The sequence below is a fragment of the Mauremys mutica genome, chromosome 3 (assembly GCF_020497125.1).
Source record: "Mauremys mutica isolate MM-2020 ecotype Southern chromosome 3, ASM2049712v1, whole genome shotgun sequence".
NCBI lineage: Eukaryota > Metazoa > Chordata > Testudines > Geoemydidae > Mauremys > Mauremys mutica.
This window is the reverse complement of record NC_059074.1, coordinates 48,910,883-48,937,513: the sequence shown is the minus strand read 5'-3', so window position 1 is coordinate 48,937,513 and position 26,631 is coordinate 48,910,883. Positions and strand designations below refer to the sequence as shown.

General features: G+C 46.0%; 1 protein-coding gene across 1 annotated transcript in view; it reads left to right on the top strand.

The window, feature by feature from the left end:
* Positions 1–26,631, top strand: part of DST (dystonin) — a 440,007-nt gene that overhangs the window by 13,437 nt on the left and 399,939 nt on the right. Inside the window, exon 3 of the mRNA XM_045009616.1 lies at positions 7,365–7,553. Coding sequence (XP_044865551.1) covers positions 7,365–7,553 — 189 coding nt within the window. The remainder of the gene's footprint in view (positions 1–7,364; positions 7,554–26,631) is intronic.

Below are 26,631 nucleotides of genomic sequence, written 5' to 3'. Positions count from 1 at the left end.
CTCTTACTTTCTAAACCTTAAAACAAAGAAATGTATATTTAACTAGAGTGCCTAATTTGTAATACATATAGGAAACCATAGTAGACAATATAACTTATCCTAAAACAAAAGGGTGACCACAATCAGTCATAAGGATTGTTCTGGTCTGTCATTCCTTTCTGCTATTCAGAAAGGGTGGCTGACAGGATAAAATCAAACCATACATTAATTCTCATAGTAAAATTATAAACTCCTGCTCCTACACCCCAGGGGCTGCTGTGCTGGGCTCATCTTGGGATGATGCGACCAGCAGGTAAGGGGCTGTGGGCTTGTCAGACTCTTCCCAGAGATGAATGAGCTGTGCAGAAGCATGGGGCTAAAGTTGGACCACTCTCCCCGGGAACGGGTCCGAGCATAGTTGGGCAGCAGCTGGGTGCGCAGGCCCCAGCCAGCGGCCGGCCTGAGAGGGATGAAGGAGAGCGGCTGGTGGTCACTGCAAATGGCGGGGGGCGGGAAGAGGGTGAGGAAGAGGCCTGCAGCAGCTCTCTCCCTGAAGCTGCTGTGATTTGGGCTACGCTGGGGACGCAGCAAGCCAGGGGCAGCAGTGGGGTATGTATTTGTGTGTCACTTGCAGGGAATTCTCTCCCCCTCTTCCCTCCCCCCGCCCCCCGATTCCAGAGAACAGGAAAAACTTTTGTCCTCGGTGCGCTGGTCGAGCCAGGTGTCCAGGATTCATGGCATATAGAGCAGCCTCTGAGGTCTGGAAAATGGCATGGCAACGCTAGTGTGGCTGCTGTTTAAGGGGCCACCTGACATCAACACCTCCCAGAGCCCCTGTGAACTGCACCAGCCAGAGCTGCCCGGAGCCCGAACCCACTCCTGGAGTCCGCACCCCTCCCACACCCCAGCCCCCTACCCCAGCCCTGAGCCCCTCCCATGCTCTGAACCCCTTGGCCCCAGTGTTGAGCCCCTTCCTACACCCCAAACCCCTCATCCCCAGCCTTCACCCCCAGCAGGAGCCCTCACGCCTTCCCACACCCCAACCCCCTGCCTCAGCCTGGAGCCCCCTCCCACACTCCAAACCCCTCATCCTCAGCCCCACCCCATATCCCACACCCCCAGCTGGAACCCTCACTCCCTCCCACACCCCAACCCCCTGCCCCAGCCCAGTGAAAATGAGCAAGTGAGCGATGGAGGGAGGGGGGATGGAGGGAGCAGGGGTGGGGCTTGGAGAATGGGCGGGGCCTTGGGGCAGGGAGCGGGGCTAGGGTGTTCAGTTTCCTGCAGTCAGAAAGTTGGTAACCCCAGTGAAGGAGTTGGAGGGTCAAAGGGGGTCTGAGCAAACCGTCAAGCCCGGAGTCAGGGCCGGGCCGTGGATGGCTTTGGCAAGTTACAGTAACTCCTTACTTAACACTGTAGTTATGTTCCTGAAAAATGCGACTTTAAGTGAAACGATGTTAAGCAAATCTAATTTCCCCATAAGAATTAATGTAAATAGGGGGGTTAGGTTCCAGGGAATTTTTTTTTTGCCAGACAAAAGGCATTATATACATTTTAAACAATTTTAAACAAGCAATTTAATACAGGTATAAGTTTTAAACAGTTTTAAAGAAACAATTTAATACTACAATCATCACTGCTGAGTATGAAGCTTGATTGAGGTGATGGAGTCAGAGAGTGGAAGAGGATGGATTGTCCGGCTGCTCCTCTTGCTGTTCTTGCAAACAGGCACTGACTTTGCTGGGGTCAGGGGGCTCAACCCTCGGCCCATCCACTTCACCCCTTCCCCCCATACCCCCACCCTTGACCCGCCTCTTCTTCCCCCCACCTTGTCCCCCTTTACTTTGCACACTGCATCCTTGCTCCTCCCCCCTCCCTCTGCTCCCTTCTGAATGCCGCAAGCCAGCTGATTGCCGTGGGCAGGAGGCAGGGGAGGGAGGAAGAAGGCGTGCTGAATCCTCGCTCCTCCCCTCTCCCTCCTGCCCAGGGCTGTCAGCTGGCTTGCGGCATTTAGGAGGGAGGAGGGGGAGCCAGGACTTGGCGCACAGGCTCCCCCATCCTCCTCCCCCCACCCCGCCTCCTGCTCGGGGCAATCAGCTGGTTTGCAGTGTTCAGGAGGCAGGGGAGGGAAGGGGAGCCTGCGCGCCGAGTCCTCGCTCCTCTGTAGATGTATGAAATATGTGGCTCTGGCCACTGAAATACTTTTGAGCTACCACATCTTTAAGGAAGAAAGATTGTGCAGGTTCTTGTGCCCTTTCACCCACTACTTTAGTCTTTAGAAGAAAACTGATTTTTTTTTCTTGTGTTAAAATTCCCTGATACCGCTGTGCTTAATGCAAAAAAGGCTTCTTTGTCAAGAAACTAGGGAAGAAGCTGTTTGAAACACTACAACTGCTAGCTATTTCCTTCTATCTCAATAATGCAATAAACAGGCCTCCTCTGTGTCAGCATATACGTTATTTAACCTGAAATATAAGGCTTGCCCTTCTGGAAGAGAAATCACAGTGGAAAAATGAGAATCGCACAGGAATTAATATGTTAAAGACAACATGATTCTAGATGTTAAATCTGAGCTCTTGGGAATGTAGCAAAATGTCCCACAGCCTTCAGTGAGTTCATGGCATATGATGTCCTTATGTGTATGTGCCTGAGACCAACTCACCAGGGAAAATGGAAATGCTAAGGTTCATCCATGCAATGTAAGTCAGTTACACTCACATTGATTAGCACTTTGCAACTCCCTCTAGCATGTCTGTTTCTGTTCCACTGTGGAGTGGTGCATCTTTTCTTGCTCTTTGGGATGAGCTGTAGTTGCAGATTCCTAGACTAAACCTCTTGGTTTTTGTCTTTTTTTTTTTTTTTTAAATCCCTGGACATAGGAGGCCTGTTTATTGCATTATTGAGAGAGAGGGAAATAGCTAGCAGTTTTAATGTTTCAAACAGCTTCTTCCTTAGTTTCTTGACAAACAAGTCTTTTTTTTGTTAAGCACAGCAATATCAGCTCACATGAAAAAAATATACTGACATTAAAGCCAGAATATTGCATTTTTTTCTTTTTTATAACTAGTTTTTATAACTAAGGAGCCAAATCTTGCAGTTCTTAGCCCTTACTCTAGCAAAGGTTCCACTGCAGGATTGAGTAGGCACTGAAGGTTTTGGCTCAAGGACATCTCCTGTCTTTCATTATCTTTGTTGATAAGGAATTCATTTCCCCCCTGCTTCCTACTTCCCACCTGAAATCATGATCCTTTGCATTTATCACATCATAATCCTCTCCAGAGCAACCAGTTGTGATACCGCAAACAGAAGATTATGACTTTAAGTGGAGAATAAGCTCAGAAGCAAATGAGGTCTTAAAGCAACAAAGATCCTGTTTTCTTGCTAATATCCCGACCAATAAACAACAAGGGAAGATGCATATGAGCAGCATTGCCCATAAACAAAATATATTATAGCGTTTTCCAAGAGGCATCAGTGACTCTTTTTAATATTTAAACAAAATATTTAATTATTAAACCTAGAAGCTCTTTTGACATGAAATCATTCAGTGAGAGAGATCCACACACTTAAATCCCTCTTTGGCACGCATCTCTAAGCACTTTTAGAGCTGCTTAGCTTTTACCAAATACTTGTGTTACATAAATATGCAATCCTGGAGAATTGTATCCGGCTCTGAGGGGACTAGGGGAATGGCTAATGTGCCCTGCATATGACCAGGCTTCAACCAGTAGCCAGTCCTGTATCTGTAGCTGAAATTTAGCATATATTTGGAGTTCAAACTCATTCAGAACTCAGAATGGGTTCACTAGTCATATCATCCTTAAAGATTACTTTCCTGACAGTGGATTAAAATTGCTGATGCACATTCCTGTTTTTACAGAAAGAGAAGGTCCTCACCTGAAAACTAAAGATTTGAACAACTATATAAATAGTTCTTTTTGTACTATATTATTTTTCCCTCATTCATTTAATTTTCACTTTGATTAATTTGACTAGATATCATAAATTGTTTATATTTGTTATTTATTTCATATGCAGGTGAACAGAAACTGGGGCAATAAGATTTTCCCCTTGCAATAGTATGACATAGCATCATAGATTTACATCTTTTAATATTTGGGGATCACACAAAATCCACAAGTTTCTTGGCTGCATTACCTTACATAAGACTGTTTTTGCTAGCCACTATGGATATGATCCTTCTCGTGTTGAAGAAGTTGAGGAACAGATTCTGCTGTAACTTACACCCTGTGCAATTGGAATTGGATAGGGTATAATTAAGAGCAGAATTTGGCCCTGATAGTTTTGCCTTTGACTTCAGAGGGAGCAAAATCAAGATCAGTGATTTTTACAAACACTCTGCCTACTCCACAGAAGTGAATGTTCTTTAAAGGAAAGTTCCACAGTTTAGTTATAAAAATCTCTCTCTCTCTCTCTCTCATGTGCAAAAAACTGTATTAAAAGAATGTCAGGGTGGCTATGTCAAGTATGCAAAAGTTAGGAAATGTCAGAAATAAGGTTAGCCTTTCAGCTCCTTTCACACATGTATTATGATAGCCTTGTTCCACATCAGATACGAAGTCTGAGGTTGAGCCAAGAAAAGATCCCAACTCCTCTGGTGTCCCAGTGGAGTGACTTAAACGCAAGTGTAATTCCTTTCTCTTCTTTACAAATCTCTGCTTCATTCACTGACCATCCTGTGCATTGAATGAGGCATGGGTAAGGGAAAACAAATAATATGTGGTCATGTCATGAAAGACTGTATCAGAATGTATAGGCACAAAGGGAGCAAATTAAGGTTGCATAGGGACCCGTAATTCTGGTCTTTGCTAACTTTGCTTGAATTTGCCATCTAAATAATATTTTTAACATAATTTTTATTGTCATTAACTTGGTTTAAAAAAAAAAATAAAACTGAAAAAACAGAAATTACATCCTATGGAACTTTATTCACCACCCAACCCTGCATGGGACAAAAGCAGGGTTGGAATCCAGGACCACAGTACAGACTTGCTGGTAGCAATGGTGTTATTTTCTACATGGGCCATCCATTACAGGGTGATGAAGCACACACACTGACAGTAGCTCACACAGCTGTTTTGTAGACATGAGAAGAATATTGGGAATTAGGAATTCTTGGTTTTATTTTGGGTTGTGAAATGGAACATGGTATTTTGGTTACAGATAGCACAGACAAGGATTTGACACATCCATTCTGAAAAGCAGTGTGACTAGGTGGATGGTATGATAAATTAGGGACCTGGGTTCTATTCCCAGGCTCAGTAAGAGCTGGGAATATACTCAGTGCTGTTGGTGTGGTTTGGGTTGGAGCATGGTCAGTGTGATTTGCTTGTAGGAGCTTCATGATACTCGGAGCATGCTTAATGCAGTTGGCATGTAGGGATAGGGGTGGCAGCCTGGGTGGTATAGTTGGCCTGTGGGAATGAAGCTTCATAGGGTTGGAAGCATGTTCACAGATTTTCACAGCAAGTCTGTAATAAGCTTGTAGTGCGGCTTTGCCGCGGTTCGTCCCTCAGCGGGGCTGTGGGGTATCCCTCCGCCTCGCTCTAGCTCGCCGTCCGCTGGCTATGCAGTCGTCGGAAATAACGCACACTCGGTTAGGGGCTCAGGCCCTTGGAGCGGGGCTGAGTCGATAGTCAAATGGCGGCCCAGGCCCTAGGTCAGGGTGGGGCAGCCAGCAAACAGTCAGAGACTCGGGCCCTTAGGCAGGGGCTGAGTCAGCAGTTCAATAGCAGGAGGTCCCAGCCTCTCCAGGCCAGGGAAAAGGGGGGAGTCTGCCACCCAAGGAGTGGGTGGCAGGGGGGACGCAGGCCCTCCCACTCCACTGCATCCCAGCCCAGGGCCCTAGCAGCAGCAAAGACTCGCTGCTGTCAGTGGGGATCCTGGCCGCAGCACACTGACATAGGTTCAGGCAGTGCTGCAGCCAGACTGGGGTCGGCTGCCCCCAGGCTACTTCCACACTCCCCCTTGTAGGGTACCTGGGTCGTGCTAGCGTCCTTGGCTGTCTCGAATACCATCGGTTCCTTGGGGTACGCAGGCTCAGCTCCTCCTCGGGGTAGCTGGCACTGGGCAGGCTCGGCTCCTCCTCGGGGTAGCTAGGAAGGGGCAGGCTCGGCCAGCCCTCCTCGGGGTAGTGAGCAAGGGGTAGGCTCGGCTGGCCGGGTGCGAGCTCAGGCCGGCTGCGGGCTGCTGCTGTCTCCCAAGAGGGAACTCGGTCGCAGACGTCTGGTCTCTGCGGCGACTGGTTCTCCACTGAGCTCTGCAGGTGAGCTTTTATACTTCCGGGTCTGCGCCGTGACCTCTGAGGGGCAGGCGCAGGACCCAGTGGCTCCGCCCATGCTGGTGTTAGGGGAGGTTCGTCCCTCAGCGGGGCTATGGGGTATCCCACCGCCTCGCTACAAAGCTTTATTGAGCTTGTCAAACAACAATTTTCAGAGGCCCATAACTTGGCCAAATCTGGGTGGATTTGTGTGATAACAGCATAAGACAGCCCTTTGACCTGAGGAATATTCTGCTGTCAAATTTAAAGTTCCTCCTCCAAACCCTGGAAGTGGTAGAGCTCTTAAAAGAAATGGTTAGCAAAAAATTGACATTGGCAAACTACCGATTTTTGACTGAACCATTTTTGCTGGAATTCTCCAAAACAATTCAGCCTGAGGCAGAGATCAGGCATAGAAAATTTTAATCTTAATAGAGTTTGACAAAGATACAAGCAACTGAAAACATAGGCTTATAATGAAAAATGTTAAGCAATCTTAATTAAAGATGTAACTACCAGGTCTGCCTATAATAGTTATAATCAAGAGAGAGAGAAAAAACCAAATGTGATGCTTAAACTACTTAACAATGTCTCTTTACTGCCGCATGCTAATTTTATAATTACAATATTTGTAAACTTTCATCCTCAGTGTGTTTTTCTCTCTAGTCTAGTGGTTCTCAAACTGGGGCTGCCGCTTGTGTATGGGAAGCCCCTGGTGGGCCGGGCCGGTTTGTTTACCTGTCGGGTCTGCAGATTCGGCTGATCACGGCTCCCACTGGCCGCGGTTCACCGCTCCAGGCCAATGGGGGCTGCGGGAAGTGGCGCGGGACAAGGGATTTGCTGGCCGCCGCTTCCCGCAGCTCCCATTGGCCTGGAGCGGTGAACCGCGGCCAGTGGGAGCCACGATCGGCCGAACCTGCGGACCTGGCAGGTAAACAAACCGGCCCAGCCCACCAGGGGCTTTCCCTACATAAGCGGCGGCCCCAGTTTGAGAACCACTGCTCTAGTCCTAATAATTAATAAAATCTTCTATGTTATTTCTTTTTGTTATGTTGCTGCATTCTGAGAATTGTCAAACATTGCAATTGTCTTTTCTATGTCATAGGGTTTTAGACCAAGTCCTCGTCACGCTAGAAGACGTGTAGCACCTCGCCTTGAAGAAACACAGCCTTTAGCAGAAGTACATCACTTAAGTGAACAAGAAACTTCCATAAGGAAAAGAAAAATCAAGAAAAACAGCAGAGTTCAGCCAGAATTTTACCATTCTGTTCAAGTCACACCAACTCGAAAACCTGTGAGTATTCGACTCTTGTAGTATAATGACACACAAAATGTCAGATTGAAGTGTGGAATATAATTTTATTTTGTGAGATGTGTATGGGCATTACTCTGTTTATCACTTCAGAAAAACCCCAAATCTCATGACCAATAACTGCACATATAAATTTGTTAGATTGTTTTTAATGTTGATACTTTACTGATTTTTTTAACCCAGTTATGAAGGGCTTTATTTAGAATTTTTACTTTTACTCAAAAATTCAGTACTGAAATCATCCTAATGTAATTTTTGCATGTATTTTTTGACACACGACATATATTCTGATGAAATGCCTCACAGGATTCTGTCAAATCTGTCAAAGATTCTAAGTACTGTGCTGAAATTTTGTTTGGTGTCAACACTAGGTACATTTGTACAAAGACAATTTAGAGGTCTCTTCAGCTCTATGCTATGGTTGCCACTTTTCTGTTATTCAAAATTTGGATCAAGCCCCACCTTTCTTCACTCTAAAGCCTGGCCTACACACATTTTTTGTACCAGTATAACTATTTTGGTTAGGGGTGATTTTTTTTACTGAAATACTTACGCAGGTACAACTCCTAGTGTGGACATGATAGACAAGTATAAAGGATCCTTATATAGATACAGCTTATTTCCCTTCCTGTATGGGAATGAGCTGTACTGGTGTAAGCACCTTTACAAGAATATGATAGCATCCCCAGTAGGGGGACTGTACTGCTTTAACTAGACTGGTATTGTTAAAACAGTACAACTTTGGTTTGTAGACAAGCCCTAATAAAGCTCCTGTCCTTGTTCCTCTTACTAAATTGCATCCTCTAGAATAAGCTACATCCTTCTAACACAGAGCCAAGAATTAAGCACAGTAATCAGTGTGTGATCTTCTAGCAGATCTCTTAGTCCCTCCTTTCCTCTCCCTTTTATCTCCCAATTCTCTCTCTTATTCCCACTTGTTTCTCTTATCCCCTTACTAGTCTCTCCTTTCATATCATTTTAGTCCTCCTCTTCTCCACTGCCCTGTATTCCTTTTCCTCTACTTTCTATTTACCCTAGTCCTTTTTGCTCCGAACACCATCTTGTTCTCACTCTCCTATGTTGTACTCCCTTTGTTGATGGTCTCCCTTGATTTCCAGTCTGTTTCCCTTTGCCAGCTCTACTCTTCTCTTCCCCTGCTCTGTCCTCTTCTAGTCCTTTCTCCCCTTGTTCTCTGCCCTTCCTTCCTCCCTTCCTCCCTTCCCTCCCTCTCTTTCATCTGCCCCCACTCCACTTTTCTCCCTCTTCCAGATTCCCCTTTCTGCTGCATCATTCTTTACTTCTTTCTAACCCGCATGGTATGCCTGTGGTGAAGGAGCACTTAACCATGGTACTCCTATGTTTCTGGGACTATTGATTGACGGCCTCTGCTTGCCTGCATGGGGAGCAGAGCACCAGAGGTGCTGGAAGAGTGGACTAGCAATGTGAACTTGCATGAGCAGCAAGCTCATATTGCAAGAAAGAGTTTGCTATGCAAAACCAGCAACACACCTTGGAGTCCTGGGGACCAGACAAAGGGATACAACAAGGCAAAAATCCAGGTGGGGGGTACTCTTACCAAGCATCTTTGCCACCCATCTTATTTTAGTGGGTCTGTGCAATATTCCGTAAAACCAGCCATTATGACTTTAATACTGTAAATCCCAAATTTAGAGAACAATTCCCTAAGTGCTGTTATGGTTATAGGATTAATTTGTTATTATTTTTGTAGCCTATGGCTAGTGCTGTGTCTTTGAATGGTCTCCGGTTCTACGTTTTCAGTAAGAACACATGATATAAACATAAATTAGCCCTTTAACTTTATTAAACTGCATGTTCCAGGGAAAATTTAACTGACAAAATCAGCTTTTTCTCTTTCATCTTAAATTATGATGAAATTGTTAATAAGTTCCTAATGACATTATGAATAGGGTTGATGCCATGACATTGCATTGCAGCTTTGTGGTGTTTTATAGAATTCTAAAAATTACTTATGGAGATGGAAAGGCTTGTTATGCCATCCTGTCATGCATTTCCCTGTCAGTTTAGGATTGTTCCCTGCAGTACATATTCTAATGCTTTGTTCAGTCTAGTTTTTATGTCTCAGATACTGATGCTTCTCCCATTTCTTTGTGGATACTATTCCACATTCTAATATAATACTGTCAGGAAGTTTTCTTGATCTTCAGCCTACATTTTTCTTTCTGTATTTTTTATCCTGTCGCTCCTAGTTATACCTACTTGTACTGCCCTTCAATAATTTTTCTGCCTTCTTAGTGTTCACACACTATAAATATTTGTAGACACTTGTCATGCCCCCCCTCCCCAGTCATCACTTGGACAGCTTATACATATTTACTGTTTTAATCTCTCCTCAAAAATGGTTTCCTTCAGCCCTCTGATCATTTTTATTGCTTTTTTTCTTAACTTCCTCTACTTTGTCACTATATTTCTGGCAATGAGGTGCCTTGTTATGTGCATTGCATTTCAAGTGTGCTCACGCCAGAACCATATAGAAAGAAATCACTGTAGAACCTTATAGAAAGAGAGTACCTCCTTGTTCCATGATATTTCTGTGTATTCAGCCCTAAATTGGATTGGCCAGTTTTGCTGTCATATTTCAGTATATACTCAGGTGCATTGCTGTCCTCTGCCACTGATAGGATTCTTGCACTATTATTGCATTCCAGGTTTCTTTTTCTTGTTGTTGAAAATCAGTATTGTGCAAATCATTGTTTCCCATCACCAGATGTATTAACTTTCATTTTTCAAAGTCAAATCTTGTTTTTGCTGTTTCCTGCCCTGGGTCTAATCTCTTTAGGTTCACTTGGATTACTTCTCTCTTCTTGTTAGTAATCTCAGCACCTTCCAGTTTAGGCTGTGAACCTAACACTTATGAATATACTTAATTTTGTGACTGCGAGAAGTCCCACTGAAGGCAATTGGACTGCTCCCATGTGTAAAATTAATCATGTACAAGTATTTGCAGGATTAGTGCCTCTGCAAGGTCCATGCATATATTGTTTAGTCCTTCTTCAAGATAAATAATGAAGATATATACATTTAAACCAAATACTGATGCCTGCAGTACCCAGATTCACAAATGGACTTAGGTGCCTAGCTGCCGTGTTAGGCATTTAAATCCCAGATTTAAGTGATGCTGGTATTCACAAAACCCCTGCTCAGCTTCCGGTGAATGCTGTAGGCACCTAATCTCACTCAGTGCCTAAATTTTCAGGATAAAAGATCCCTAGGTGCCTATGGTTCTGCATCTGAGCATACTCACTGCTCCCTCACTGTAGGTGTCCAGACACCTATCTCCCATCTAACCCTGGGGGAAGAGAGGCGTTCGTTCACCTAACCCACCTGCAGGGCTTGACCCACTAGGTGTGCTCAGAGCACGCCTACCTTCACACAAATCAGCTGGAGTGAGGGGGAAAGAATGACTCTATACTATAGTTTGGTGGTGAGTGCACTCGCCCAGGATGTGGGAGACCCAGGATGCAGTCCCCCAGTTCTAGTGGCTCTCTAATTATTTATCAAAAGTGAAATGCCTTCAACAGGAAAGATTGAAGGAGCCCCACATCAGAATATCCCACAACTCAGTAGTTAGGACACTCACTTGAGAGGTGGGAGACCCCTATTCAAATGCCTTCTCATTAGACAGATGAGGAATTGAACATGAGTCTCCTGCATCTTTGGTAAGTACCCAAAACACTGGGCTAACGGTTATAAGGAATCAAATATCAGAGGGGTAGCCGTGTTAGTCTGGATCTGTAAAAAGCGACAAAGAGTCCGATGGCACCTTATAAACTAACAGACGTATTGGAGCATAAGCTTTCGTGGGTGAAAACCCACTTCGTCAGATGCATGTAGTGGAAATTTCCAGAGGCAGGTATAAATATGCAGGCGAGAATCAGTCTAGAGATAACGAGGTTAGCTCAGTCAGGGAGGATGAGGCCCTCTTCTAGCAGTTGAGGTGTGAACACCAAGGGAGGAGAAATTGCTTTTGTAGTTGGCTAGCCTGGTTATAAGGAATGTGTCCTCTTCCTCTGGCCTCTTGCAACAAATGCCTGAGTCCAGTAGAGGGTTCATAGCTGAAACTCCCAAGCAGAGAAAGGCACCTCCCTCCTGCCTGGATATAAGCATCTAACTCCCTTAGTGGGGCAGGGTTTAGGGAACACCCCTCTCCTCCACATCTCCCCTGGGCTAGGTTAGGTGGCTCCTTGTGCAGCATGCTGGCTTTTGTGAATCCCACTCTTGGGTGCCTGTCTCCATTTGTAGTATAGGGAGCCTGAGCACCTAATTCAGGCTTTGTGAAGCTCAGTGATTTTCTAGGCACATAAGTTAGGTGTTGTGATACTCAGAGTCACGATTCCTAAGTCCTTTTGTGAATGTAGCTCCAGATAACCAACCTCCAACACAATGTTGTAATGTAACGTGGTTCTGTTATGGTGTAAGATAAACAATAACTTTTGTGTCCAGTGTGATCCTTAATGGCATCAGTATTACCTTGTGGAGACATTCCCTATAGGTGGCCGTATTATCAAATTCAGGCTTTAAACCATGGAAAGCAAACATATATTTTACTGAAGTGGGCCTTTAGTGAGGTTTTGGACAGAAGGTAGAAATCTTGAAGAGAAGTGGGACCTTATTCTCAGGTAGTGTAAACTGGTATAGCTCCTTGGAAGTCAACTGAGCTATGATAATTTACATCTCCTGAGAATACGGTCTGTGATAGACAAGTTTTTAAAATGTAGGTACCTAAGTAAGTGGCTTGATTTTCTGAGGGAATGAAGATCATGCAAGAAGATGCAAAAGCCTGGCTGCTATTGTGGATTTACTTCTCCTAGGGAGGTCTTTTTCCCGGCTGCTTTGTTAGTGTTTTAAAATCTTTGTTTTTCAGTTACAAGGAGTTTTGTGAATCTTACCTACATTTGTAATGTTGGTATAACCCAGGGTTTCTCAAACTGGGGGTCAGGACCCCTCAGTGGGTCATGAGGTTATTAGATGGAGGGTCACAAGTTGTCAACCTCCACCCCAAACCCTGCTTTGCCGCCAGCATTTATAATGGTGTTAAATATATTTTAAAGTGTTTTCAATTTATAAGGGGGGTTGCACTCAGAGGCTTGCTATGTGAAAGGGGTCACCAGGACAAAAATTTGAGACCCACTTTAAAAAGTTGAGATTTGCTTCTTTGTTGGCATGGATCCAAGATAGTGTAGGTAGTGAAGAGATTTCATGGCTACTGTGCTATGGGGCCAGCTGGATGTGCAGGTCTCTCAAATTGTAGTTTCATCTACATCACCAAACACTTCCCCAGAGATGTATCTCTTGGCTTCTACAGGCAATGTGAAGTGCTTACAAGATGGCTGACTCACATAAACCTAATCAAGCAGTCACCAGGCTCATTTAAAATCTAAAAGCATTGAAACATAACACAAAAATGCATGCTAATAGCTGGATAATTACAAGACCAAATACTATACAAAGGATGTTACACAAATAACAGTGCAGGCAGTGATCCTCCAAACTCTTAGCCATGTGCAGAAATTTACTGATGTGAAGAGCCCCATTGGGCATCAGTGGGACTGCTCAGAATAGCAGAGTTATGTACGTGTTTAAGGATCATAACCTAAAGCAAAGCTCACACCCGAAGGATTCTTGTGATATGGTAGGGATCCTGACAGCAAGGCTTACCTGTTTGTGGTGTCTGTAGAACCATGAGCTATGCATGCACATCTTTATTCAGATATCCTAGGCTTTTGTTTTTATGTGTAAATTCAAGAAAAAACGTTTTGTAGATATTACATGAGGAAAAAAGTGTATGGAGTTTTTTAAACACATTGTTTGATGTCAAGAAATTTATAGAAGAGCTCAGTGTGTTAGTATACAACGGACTTGTCTTTAATTTATTCACATATTGCAGTCTTATTAAATTGTTGTAAAAGTTGGCACCTATCTGAATCTTTAGGCTCCCAAATACCTTTTGAAAATCTGGCCCCAAGTGCTTAATCCAAAGACTCCCCTTGACTTCAGTAGGCCAATTGGATCAGCCACTAAGACCTCCATGTACTTACTGAGAGACTTGTTATGTCAGTTTTCTTAGGTTGTATTGTTTTTCACAACTAATGACTCCACACTCAAAATCTTCTCTCCTGACACTCTGTTTGACCCAAGACTTTTATTTTCCTGTTGCTCTGCCAACATCTGCAACCTCTTTCCTTGTTGCTTGTCCCTGACTTCCTCTCCAGCTGCGCTTTCCTCTCCACACTGGAGTTCATTTATTGCTACTCTAACTATTTCTCTGCCATTCGTCCTGCTTTATACGTTGCCCCACATTATCTCATCTCCTATTCCTGGGCAGTTTTAATTTTTTGAAGATACTTTTTTTTTTTTTTACATGCACATGACTGTGGACTTTACTAGTCCAGGAGTGTGGCAGTTTCTAGACATTGCTGTGTGATTTATTTTTTATTTTTTTTTGAAATAAAAAGAACTAAAACCTTAAGAACAACAAAAGGTCACACTTTGATTTCAGGTTTAAAACTATCATTTATGGCTCCTTCCAGTATAACCATTCCATGGATGGGATGTCAAAGCCACAAAATATAATGAAATAATAATAAATATGTTATACAGCTAGGAGGTCAGATTCTGATCTCAATTCCATGAGTAATACATCTGGAGTAACTATTGACTTCTAATCACTTGGCTCTACTCTTCTAATGCAGGATACAAGTAACTCCCTTTGAGATCAGTGGAATTATCTACATCAGGGGTCTCAAACTCAAATGACCCCGAGGGCCGCATGAGGACTAGTGCATTGGCCCGAGGGCCGCATCACTGACACGCCCCCTTGCTGCCCCTGGCCCCACCCCCAATCCACCCCTTCCATGAGGCCCCGCCCCTGCCCTGTCTCTTCTCCACCTCCTCCCCTAAGCGCGCGCAGTTTTAATAAATATATACACTCAGTAATGCACCTCACTCAAAAGACAAAACACGCACTTAGATTTACTGCCTAAGGCTCTGGGAGGGAGTTTGGGTGGGGGAGGGGGTCTGGATGCAGGCTCTGTGCTCGATGCAGGCTCCAGGCTGCGGCAGGGGGTGGGGGTGCAGGCTTTGGGACGGAGTTTGGGGATAGGAGGGCTGTGGGGCTGAGAGCGAGGGGTACATGATGCAGGAGGGGGCTCAGGGCTAGGGAAGAGGGTTGGGCTGTGGGGTGAGGGCTGTGGATGAGGGGTTCATGATGCGAGGGGGCTCAGGGCTAGGGAAGAGGGTTGGGCTGTGGGGTGAGGGCTGTGGATGAGGGGTTCATGATGCGAGGGGGCTCAGGACTAGGGAAGAGGTTTGGAGTGTGGGGTGAGGGCTGTGGATGAGGGGTTCATGATGCGAGGGGGCTCAGGGCTAGGGAAGAGGGTTGGGCTGTGGGGTGAGGGCTGTGGATGAGGGGTTCATGATGCGAGGGGGCTCAGGGCTAGGGAAGAGGTTTGGAGTGTGGGGTGAGGGCTGTGGATGAGGGGTTCATGATGTGGGGGCGCTCAGGGCTGGGGCAGAGGATTAGGGTGCGGGGGATGAGGGGTTCATGATGTGGGGGCGCTCAGGGCTGGGGCAGAGGATTAGGGTGCGGGGGGATGAGGGCTCTGGCTGGGGCTGAGGATTAGGGTGCAGGGGGATGAGGGGTTCATGATGTGGGGGTGCTCAGGGCTGGGGCTGAGGATTAGGGTGCGGGGGGAATGAGGGCTCTGGCTGGGGCTGAGGGTTTGGGGTTGGAGAGGCTCAGGGTAAGGGAAGCCTGCCTTGCCAGTACTGGCGGAGGGCAGGCACTAGGACCCTGCACCCTAATCCTCAGCCCCAGCCAGAGCCCTCATCCCCCCGCACCCTAATCCTCTGCCCCAGCCCTGAGCGCCCCCACATCATGAACCCCTCATCCCCCCGCACCCTAATCCTCTGCCCCAGCCAGAGCCCTCATCCCCCCGCACCCTAATCCTCTGCCCCAGCCCTGAGCGCTTCCCTTCCCCCCCCCAGCCCGGCCCCGGCGGGTCCCGCTTCCCTTCCCCCGGCCCCGGCCCCGGCCCCGGCGGGTCCCGCCCCCCCCCTTACCCGAGCGCGTCTCCGGCGGTCCCGCTCAGAGCCGCGTGGTGAGGGGGCGGGGCTGTGAGCTCCACGCCGAGCGCAGCGCTCAGCCCAGAGCTCCCAGCCCCGCCCCCTCCCCACGCGGCTCGGATCGGGGCGGGGCTCAGGCGCTCGGACGGAGACTCGGCGCTCTATGCGCCGAGGCTCCAGGAGAGGGGCGGAGGCGGGAGCCTCCGCTTTTCTCTTGGGGGCCCCTGCGGAGCTCCCCTGGGGAGCTCCGCGGGCCGCAGGGAAGAGCTCCGCGGGCCGCATGCGGCCCGCGGGCCGCATGTTTGAGACCCCTGATCTACATCTTGTGGTGGGACAATCAGACTTTAGTGGAGTTACTCCTCATTTACAGTGGTGGAACTGAAATCAGAATCTGACCCATATTGTCTTTCATGCATAATAGCCTTAGTTGATCCCACACCTGTGAATAACAGCGAGGAAGTATAAAAGAATATGTTTTGTCCTCAGGAATTAAACCGGTTCCTTAGTTTCCATTGCTGTCTTTATCAGTTTTCCTTCAGATTATGATCATGTATTTACTGAAAATGTGCTGAAATTTCCAATGAGAATTAACTGTGTGTGACCACGATGCTGAAATAGGGCCAGGCTGTCTGGCCCAAACTTCCATCACTTTGAAGCTAATAATAACTAAGGGATTAAGGAGGCTGCAGTATGCTCTGCAGGGCGTGACCTTGCACTTCCATCATTACTTTGTTCTGCCATAGCTACTTCAGTCTTCAAGAGAGAGAGTCGGGTGCATTTTGACCTCAGTTACGTTTCTATAAGTTATAGAGCAGTTTCATCTGAGTTACACAGCTTTGATATCACATCCCAAACAAAGTAATCATTTGCAGTTTTTAAACTGCTGATTATGTTATAGTTCAGGTTGCAACTTTGGCTGTGTACACTGTCCTGCAGTTCAGACTTTAGGGATGTGAATAGCAATGCTCACCAAAGATCTGTGCTGTAATTCCCCCACATGGATGCTACAGATGTGAACTAAATGGTTCCTAATTTGCATTAATGTAGACTGTGAACTAGGAACCTTTTAGTTCACAGCCACAGCATCCACACAGGGGTGTTATAGCAGAGTACTTTGGTGCATCCTGCTATTGACACCCCCATAGTCTGAACTGTGGGGCAATATAGACATACCGGTAGCCTAAGTTTCTGTTATAAACCTGATTTTTATCTCACACTCTCTAAAATCCACATTGAAAATCATATTGGTGTCAAAATTGGTAGCTTAGGTCTGGAGCTGTGGTAAAAATTTTCTACAAAATTAGATGCGACTAGAACAAGGTGCTCCTGAATTATGACTCCACAGAAATAGAGCTGTTAAACTCAGTTCCAAAAGACTTCTAATACAATTTTGCCACTTTGTAGTAATGATTTCTAACAATTGGGCTTTTGTGCTCGCTCAAAAATTAAACTATGCATTATGGATGGATAAAGTATTATGTCCTGATTTTCTCTGGATGTTGCTGTGATGGGGAGATGGAAGATAATTTGAAAGCCTTGCTGAGAGATGCAATTTTAACTCTGCATTTCCTGGATTCTTAAGGTTTTGTTTTGTTTTTTCTTTTTTTTTTTAAACTCTAATGTTCTTAAAAGATAATAATATGCACTCAGACCACTGATATGTGCTTGCAATCTTAACATCATCTTGAAGTTTTTTGTTTTGGGGGGTATTATATTGATGCAGCAATGCAGCTATGTTGCTCTAGCGCTTAGTGAAGACACTAGCTACGGGACAGCTTCTCCCGGCAGCATAGGTACTCAGCCTCCCCAAGAAGTGGTAACTGTGTCAACAGGAGAAGCCCTCACATCGGGGGTTAGGTCAGTATAACTACATCGCTCCATAGTTATACTGACATAAGTTTGTGGTTAGATCAGGGCTCAGATAGGGATCTGCATAGAAACAAATAGACTGCAATTCAAGAATAAGACAGAAATGACATTTGTTGGCAGTGGGAAGCATTTGCAACTGTAGGTGGAGATGGTGCATGCACCATCTGTTTATGGTATGTGCCTGCCTTTTTGCAAAATGGTTCACAGCTTTGGGGTCCTATGAGATCTATCACTGATTCAGAATTTTTAGGTCCTTCCCCCATTCATATCAAAAGGATATTAATACGGAAACCTAATAACAGTAAATGAAATGACAGTGTCATTGTTAACTATGTTGCTGAGGATTTTAGCACAAACATCCCCCAGATGTTCCTATTCCACAATGCAAAACCACCTCCTACACTTTCCCAGGTGCTAAAAGCTCTGAACATTGTTTACCCACCCACAAAACCTACAGTTTCTCCCTGGCAGCTTCTATAACGTAGTTAGGCAATTTCAACACAACATTCTGCAAGTGCATTGAAAAACAGAGTATTTAGGGGCCGCATAAAATAAATTGAATTTGATATTGAATTAATTACCATAGATGACACTATTAATTATTCATTTTCAGATTTAATTTAATGACTTAATGACCTATTAAAAAAATAAGGCTGTTGCACAATATATAAAGGGTAAAAAAGAGAAAGCTGGAGGAAATACTGTGGGAAAGTAAATAAAGATATCAATACTTCAGAAGGATACAAGAAACTTAGGAAAATAAATGGAATAAGGACTAAGAGCAACACAATGCCAAGTGTCGCAGTGGAAGGCCATGGAGTAATAAGCTCCAGCAAAGAAAAAACGGAAATTCTGGCTGACACGTCAAAAAGTCAGTTATGCTGAGGATCGGAGGATAGAAATTAGGGAAAGGAAAAGAACATTCCTTAATGATAATTATGAGATGATGAAGAGGTGGAAGGAGGTTGTGGATCTTATTTTAAATGAACATTTTGGTATGAGGAAACTCCAAAGAGTGATAAGAAGCAAAAGCAGCATGCCAGCCCAGGATGAAATAATATTTGATATATGCAAACACCCAGGTGACAAAACCCTGAGGTCAATACTAGAATTATACAATAGCACAGGGGTCAGCAACCTCTGGCACTCGGCTTGCCAGGGTAAGCACCCTGGCGGGCTAGGCCAGTTTGTTTACCGGCCGCGCCCACAGGTTCGGCCGATTGCGGCTCCCAGTGGCTGCTGCTCCAGGCCAGTGGGGGCTGCGGGAAGTGGCGCGAGCCGAGAGATGTGCTGGCCGCGGCTTCCTGCCGCCCCCATTGGCCTGGAGCGGCGAACCAGGGCCAGTGGGAGCCACGATCGGCCAAACTTGTGGATGTGGCAGGTAAACAAACTGGCCCAGCCCCCTAGGGTGCTTACCCTGGCAAGCCGTGTGCCAGAGGTTGCCGATCCCTGCAATAGCATATGGAGGAATGGGAGAATTACCTCGGGACTGGAAACCTGCAGTCATTGTTCCAGTGAGGAAACCAGGCAAGATGCTCTCTAGGCCTGAGCCATACAGCCCTCAAAGCACATTTAGGTAAAATCATGGAAAAATACTGGTGACAGAGAGATTAGTACAGGGCTGGGCAAACTACGGCCCGTGGGCCACATCCGGCCCACCAACTGATTTGATCTGGCCCTTGAGCTCCTGCTGGGGAGCAGGATCTGGGGCTTGCAGTGCTCCAGCCAGGGATCAGGGTCAGGAGGTGCTCCGTGCGGCTCCCAGAAGCAACAGCATGTTGCCCCTCCGGCTCTTACATGTAAGGGGAGCCAGGGAACACTGCACGCTGCTCCCAACCCAAGCGCCACACCCCCAGCTCCCATCGGCGGGGAACTGTGGCCAATGGGAGCTGCAGGAGTGGCGCCTGTGGATGGGGCAGCACGCAGAGCTGCCTGTCTGTGCCTCCGCGTAGGAGTGGAGAGGGGACATGCTGCTGCTTCTGGGAGTCGCTTGAGATAAGCACCGCCCGGAAACTGCACCCCTGACCCCCTCCCAGACCCAAACCCTCTGCCCCAGCCCTGATCCCTGTCCCACTCTCCGAACCCCTCGATCCCAGCCCAGGGCACCCTCCTCCACCCCAAATTCCAGCCCCACCCCAGAGCCCACACCCCCAGATGGAGCCATCAGCCCCCCTCCCACACCCCGACCCCCTACCCCAGCCCAGAGCCCCCTCCTGGACCTTGAACTCCTAATTTCTGGCACCACCCCAGAGCCCACACCCCCAGCCAGAGCCTTGACCCCCTCCTGCACCCCAACCCCAATTTTGTGAGCATTCATGGCCCACCATACAATTCCCATATCCAGATGTGGCCCTCGGGCCAAAATGTTGGCCCATTGCTGGATTAGTAGCACACGTAGTAGGCTCAAAGATAGAACACAAAGTGGATTCTGAAGAGGTTGGAGTGTGACTGACTACACTGTATGAATAGAGACAAAAGCACAAAAAAGCTTGAGAACCAAAGAGTACATGATAGTAACCTTCCTGGACATAGAAAAAGCTTAAGGGGGACAATTTATATCAAGTGGCAACCACGGGTACTGTAGGAAGAATGTATAGATGGATAAGGGATTTCCTAAGTGAAAGAACTATACAAGTCTGGGTAGGGAAGGCCTTTTCCACTGTATATTCCATTACAAATGGAACTCATAGGAGAGTGTCATTAGCCCAACCTCTGTTAACATCATGAATAATCATCTTTCAAAGGAGATGAGTGCAGGAATAGGCTTCACATTATTTGCTGATGACTGTGACATATGCACCTGTGACAGGGTGGGGTGATAACACTAAGCTAATATATACTGATTGTTGGTGTCATAGGTCTCACCCCCACTTGGAGCTGTTGGGTTCCAATGTGGGGACCTGCCTTGGTTTCCCTCTAAACTAAAATCCTAGTTTAGATCTAGTAAAAGCTGCCACCAGTCAGTTTTTAAGTGTCTGACACACTCCCTGTTCCCCCAAGAACTTCCCCTGGGGAACACAGATCCAAACACCTTGAATCTCACCAGAGAGAGAGAAACAGCCAGTTCCCCTCCCCCTTTCCCTCTCTCCAGCCTGCTCTGGAGAGATTACCCCGAGTCAAATCCTTGACTCAACACAAAGAGGGACTCACCTCCCCCTCCCCTTCCCTTGAAACTCCACAAGAGAAGGAATTAACCAAGTCCTTAATAGAAAAGAATTTATTAAAGAATAAAAAGAAAGTAACTGTCTCTGTGATACCAAGCTGGAACAATACACAGGGTCTAAACTTATCAATCTCTGGAGAGAATCCCCCCTCCCCCTTTCTTTCTCAGTGAAAGCAAAGTAACAGCAAACAGGAATAAAGAATTTCCTTTAGCAAACACACAATTGCAAATATAGAAAGCAACTCAAAAGACTAATCCACCTTTCTAATTAATACTCACTATTAAATAGTAGGAACTACTCCAGGAGAACTTGGAGACATGTCTGGTCTCTCTTAGATCCAAAAAGAGAACTCTCTAACAAAGAACACAGACAAAGGCTTCCCTCCACAGAGATTTGAAATTATCTTGTTTCTGATTGGTCCTCTGGTCAGGTGGTCATCAGGTACTGTATGTTAACCCTTTACAGGTAAAAGAGACTTTAACCCTTAACTATCTGTTTATGACAGTTGGGAATTCAGTGAAGACTGGATAGGACAAAATCTCAAAGTTCCTCATGTAAAGAAATGGATAAAGGTTCTCGATGAAAAGAAAGGCTTTAAAGAGGCCAAAATGTATAGCTACATCGATGACATCTTCATCATCTGGACCCATGGGAAGGAGACTCTGGAAAAATTCCACCACGATTTCAACAGCTTCCACCCCTCCATCAACCTCAGCCTGGACCAATCTACACGGGAGGTTCACTTCCTAGACACCATGGTGCAAATAATTGATGGTCACATCAACACCACCCTATACCGAAAACCTACCGACCGCTATGCCTACCTTCATGCCTCCAGCTTCCATCCCGGACACACCACAAGATCCATTGTCTACAGCCAAGCACTGAGGTACAACTGTATCTGCTCTAAGCCCGCAGACAGAGACCAACATCTAGAAAATCTCCACCAAACATTCTCAAGACTACAGTACCCACACGAGGAAATAAGGAAACAGATCAACAGAGCCAGACATGTACTCAGAAGCCTCCTACTGGAAGACAAACCCAAGAAAGAAACCAACAGGACTCCACTGGCCATCAAATACAGTCCCCAGCTAAAACCCCTACAACGCATCATCAGGGATCTACAACCCATCCTGGACAATGATCCCACACTTTCACAGGCCTTGGGTGGCAGACCAGTCCTCGCCCACAGACAACCTGCCAACCTGAAGCATATTCTCACCAGCAACTGCACACCGCACCATAGTAACTCTAGCTCAGGAACCAATCCATGCAACAAACCTCGATGCCAACTCTGCCCACATATCTACACCAGCAACACCATCACAGGACCAAACCAGATCAGCCACAACATCACCGGTTCATTCACCTGCACTTCCACCAATGTAATATATGCCATCATATGCCAGCAATGCCCCTCTGCTATGTACATCGGCCAAACTGGACAGTCTCTAAGGAAAAGGATAAATGGACACAAATCAGACATTAGGAATGGCAATATACAAAAACCTGTAGGAGAACACTTCAACCTCCCTGGCCACACAATAGCAGATCTTAAGGTGGCCATCCTACAGCAAAAAAACTTTAGGACCAGACTTCAAAGAGAAACTGCTGAGCTCCAGTTCATCTGCAAATTTGACACCATCAGCTCAGGACTAAACAAAGACTGTGAATGGCTTGCCAATTACAGAACCAGTTTCTCCTCCCTTGGTTTTCACACTTCAGCTGCTAGAACAGGGCCTCATCCTCCCTGATTGATCTAACCTCGTTATCTCTAGATTGCTTCTTGCTTGCTTATATATACCTGCCCCAGGAAATTTCCACCACTTGCATCCGAAGAAGTGGGTATTCACCCACGAAAGCTCATGCTGCAAAACGTCTGTTAGTCTATAAGGTGCCACAGGATTCTTTGCTGCTTTTACAGAACCAGACTAACACGGCTACCCCTCTGATACTAGCTATGGGAAAATACTCTATCGCTGGAAAACCATCCCCCTTGAGACAGACATGGAATTATATAATAAAATAAACAAGAGGAGAAGAATGATAAATATACAAAATACAGCAAATCAATATATCTGTCATAAAGGGGGACACTATTGTCAAATGTGCTCCAAAGAGGAAGAAATAGGTTGAATGGGAACAGATTTCTGTGTGCCCACATTTGGACTCAAGAAAGTAGCAAGTAACTAACTTTCTTTGAGTTCATGGCTGAGCTAACAGGGATATTGCTGGCACTAACTTGGGCCTGAGATGTGCGGCCAGCTGCTGTGGCCATTCAGTCTGATGATTCCTTATCAGGATTGCAGGCACTATAAAATGGCGACTCGGACAGCAGCAGTTACATACATCATGAAATACTATTGCTAACAGACAAATTGGCGCAATTGGATATGATCATACAGCATGGATCCAAGCACATTCTGGAATAGCTGGCAATGAACTGACAAAGAGGCAACAATGCCATTAAGCATCAACAAGTTGACCTTAAGCAAACTAGAATTTAAACACTTAATCAAAAATGAGTTTAGGAAGGAATGGCAAGAACTGTAGGCATATGCAACGAAGGGGAAAAATTCCATGAAGTATGCCCAATAGGTGAAAATGCTGATATAATCCAAGGCCCTGAAAAGAAGAGCAGAGTGGTTCTATTCAGAATTTTAACAGGTCACTGTGGATGAAATAGTAATTTATTTCTAGTAAACAACATAAGGATGATAGATAATCTCTTATGTAATTGTAAAAACTGTGCCAGGGAAAAGAGCTCTTTATATGGAAAACTCAGAATCCTTGGAGTAACAAAATTTTCTTCGCAACTCCTGTCCAGAGTAGAAGGAAAATGAGGCCCAGTTAAAAAAGCTGTTCTTTAAGAATACTGGGAAAGGTGACAGACTTTAAGTCGTAACCTATCTTCCAAATTCAGTGAATGGTGGTCATAGGCTCAGGAACTGAGTCTGCTGCACCACAAAACCCAAGGAGAAGGATGATGGGGAGAGTTTGCCCAGTAGCAGGAAGGCTGCTAGGGACTGCTAGTGAGCTCCAGTAGCAAGGGGAGCCCAGCCCAAGGCCGTGGCCAACCTTTCCTTCAACCCTCTGCCTCCCCACGCACACTTCAGTTAGAGCAGCTGATACTATGAGCATGATTCGGGCAAGGGGCCCTGGCGGGCTGCGTCACTACAGCAACCTAGGATGGGAACTGGGGAATATCTACAGTTACTACAGACAAGTGAACTATAGATGAAGTTTAAAAAGACCCTGGGAGTGAGCTGAACTCCCCCTGGGAACAATGAGATTGCCTAGGAGTGCGGCTCCTGTAAGGTACCCAGGGTAAGAGACTCAATGTGACTAGGGCTGAGCCTCTGTCAGCAATCTGATGACCTCCAGAAGGGGACATCTTCAGGACAGGGCCAGAGATGCATGAATAGCTGGCACCTATCCTGGACCTCGAGGCCCTACTGCAGTTGGAAGCTTCATCTAAAAGCAGCATGGTGAGGGGATGTTTAGCTGTGCCTACAAACAGGTGGTGTTCAAGCTGGCAGCTGACCTCCAGTAGCTGGGACAGTACCCCCACTTTGTCCTAGAGAAGCTGCGGCTATATCCTGTGGAGCAGAACCTGCAGTTGGAGGTAAGAAGAATTCAGCTGCGGGTGCCCCATAAGTACTTCTATGACGAGATAACCGGCTCTGTGGATGAGGGGAAAGCAGTGGATGTACTATTTCTGGATTTTAGCAAAGCTTTTGATACAGTCTCCCACAGTATTCTTGCCAGCAAGTTAAAGAAGTCTGGGCTGGATGAATGGACGGTAAGGTGGATAGAAAACTGGCTAGATGGTCGGGCTCAACGGGTAGTGATCAATGGTTCCATGTCTAGATGGCAGCCGGTATCAAGTGGAGTGCCCCAAGGGTCGGTGCTGGGGCCGGTTTTGTTCAATATCTTCATTAACGATCTGGAGGATGGTGTGGACTGCACCCTTAGCAAGTTTGCAGATGACACTAAACTGGGAGGAGTTTTTGATACACTGGAGGGTAGGGATAGGATACAGAGGGACCTAGACAAATTAGAGGATTGGGCCAAAAGAAATATGATGAGGTTCAACAAGGACAAGTGCAGAGTCCTGCACTTAGGACGGAAGAATCCCATGCACTGCTACAGACTAGGGACCGAATGGCTGGGTAGCAGTTCTGCAGAAAAGGACCTAGGGGTTACGGTGGACGAAAAGCTGAATATGAGTCAACAGTGTGCCCTTGTTGCCAAGAAGGCTAATGGCATTTTGGGTTGTATAAGTAGGGGCATTTCCAGCAGATCAAGGGATGTGATCATCCCCCTCTATTCAGCACTGGTGAGGCCTCATTTGGAGTACTGTGTCCAGTTTTGGGCCCCACACTACAAGAAGGATGTGGATAAATTGGAGAGAGTCCAGCGGAGGGCAACAAAAATGATTAGGGGGCTGGAGCACATGACTTATGAGGAGAGGCTGAGGGAACTGGGATTGTTTAGTCTGCAGAAGAGAAGAATGAGGGGGGATTTGATAGCTGCTTTCAACTACCTGAAAGGGGGTTCAAAAGAGGATGGATCTAGACTGTTCTCAGTGGTAGAAGATGATAGAACAAGGAGTAATGGTCTCAAGTTGCAGAGGGGGAGGTTTAGGTTGGATATTAGGAAAAACTTTTTCACTAGTAGGGTGGTGAAGAACTGGAATGGGTTACCTAGGGAGGTAGTGGAATCTCCTTCCTTAGAGGTTTTTAAGGTCAGGCTTGACAAAGCCCTGGCTGGGATGATTTAGTTGGGTTTGGTCCTGCTTTGAGCAGGGGGTTGGACTAGATGACATCCTGAGGTCCCTTCCAACCCTGAGATTCTATGATTCTATGATACTGCTGGGCTGCAATCCAGTCGGCACACGATATTCCCTGCATGGGGCATCGAGGGCAGAAGACAACCCTGGACTGGTTACTGGCCTGCTTTTTCTGGACAGGGGTGCACCATGAGGTAAGGTAGTATTGTTCTTCCTGCTCCGAGTGTGAGTATTCAGCAGCTACGAATGTCTCAAAAGCCTCCTTAGTCCTAGTGCCATTATGGAAACTCCATTTGAAAGAATAGGGATAGACATGGTTGGACTTTTAAAAAAGAGCTTCTTGGAAAACCAATATATACTTGTAATGGAGACGATACCACTTGCTGTCCCAAAGCCATGATTAAATCAAGTCTGCCTGACTAGTGATTTAAATCAGTTTGATTTAAATCAAATCCACCCTGCTAGAATCCCACTGAAGATGTGAGTCTTCTGGATTATAGTTTAACTTTCTCAAGGACCGTGCAGTAAGATGTTGCACATAGCCATACAGACTTTGCACTGGATTCTACAACGCTTTTGCGCTTTCCTTAATCACAGGAGAAATACACAGCTCTAAAATAATAAACCCTACATGCATTTCCTATGTCAGTTTCCTCACCACTCCAGAACATTCTTTGGGATGGAGTCAGTATTGTTTGGGCCATCCAGCAGTCTTCTGTTGCAGTACATTGCTTGTGCATTGAAACATGGAGCCTTGTGCCCAAGCTCTTCTTTTCTCACATTGGCTGGTCCTTCTTCTTCCTCTCATAACAACCTACTGTTCAGTCATCTGTCTTCATCCTGCTTAGTACGTTTCCACTGCTCCAAACCTGCAGTCCAGCTTGGCTGAATTGGTTTTGCAACACAGGCACTCTCCTTAGCACAGCTATAATGTTGTCTGAGTACCATCTTTAAGGTTGACATCTCTCCATTGTCTCCCTTATACCACTAGCCATTGTAATTTCTGTCGAACATGGAGGTAAAGAGGCAACAGAGGTGGCAGTTGGCCCCCACATTCAAAATGAAGTTTGCATCTTGGTAAAGTTGCATGCAGAGAATTCATAATCTCACAGAGAATTCATAAATTGAA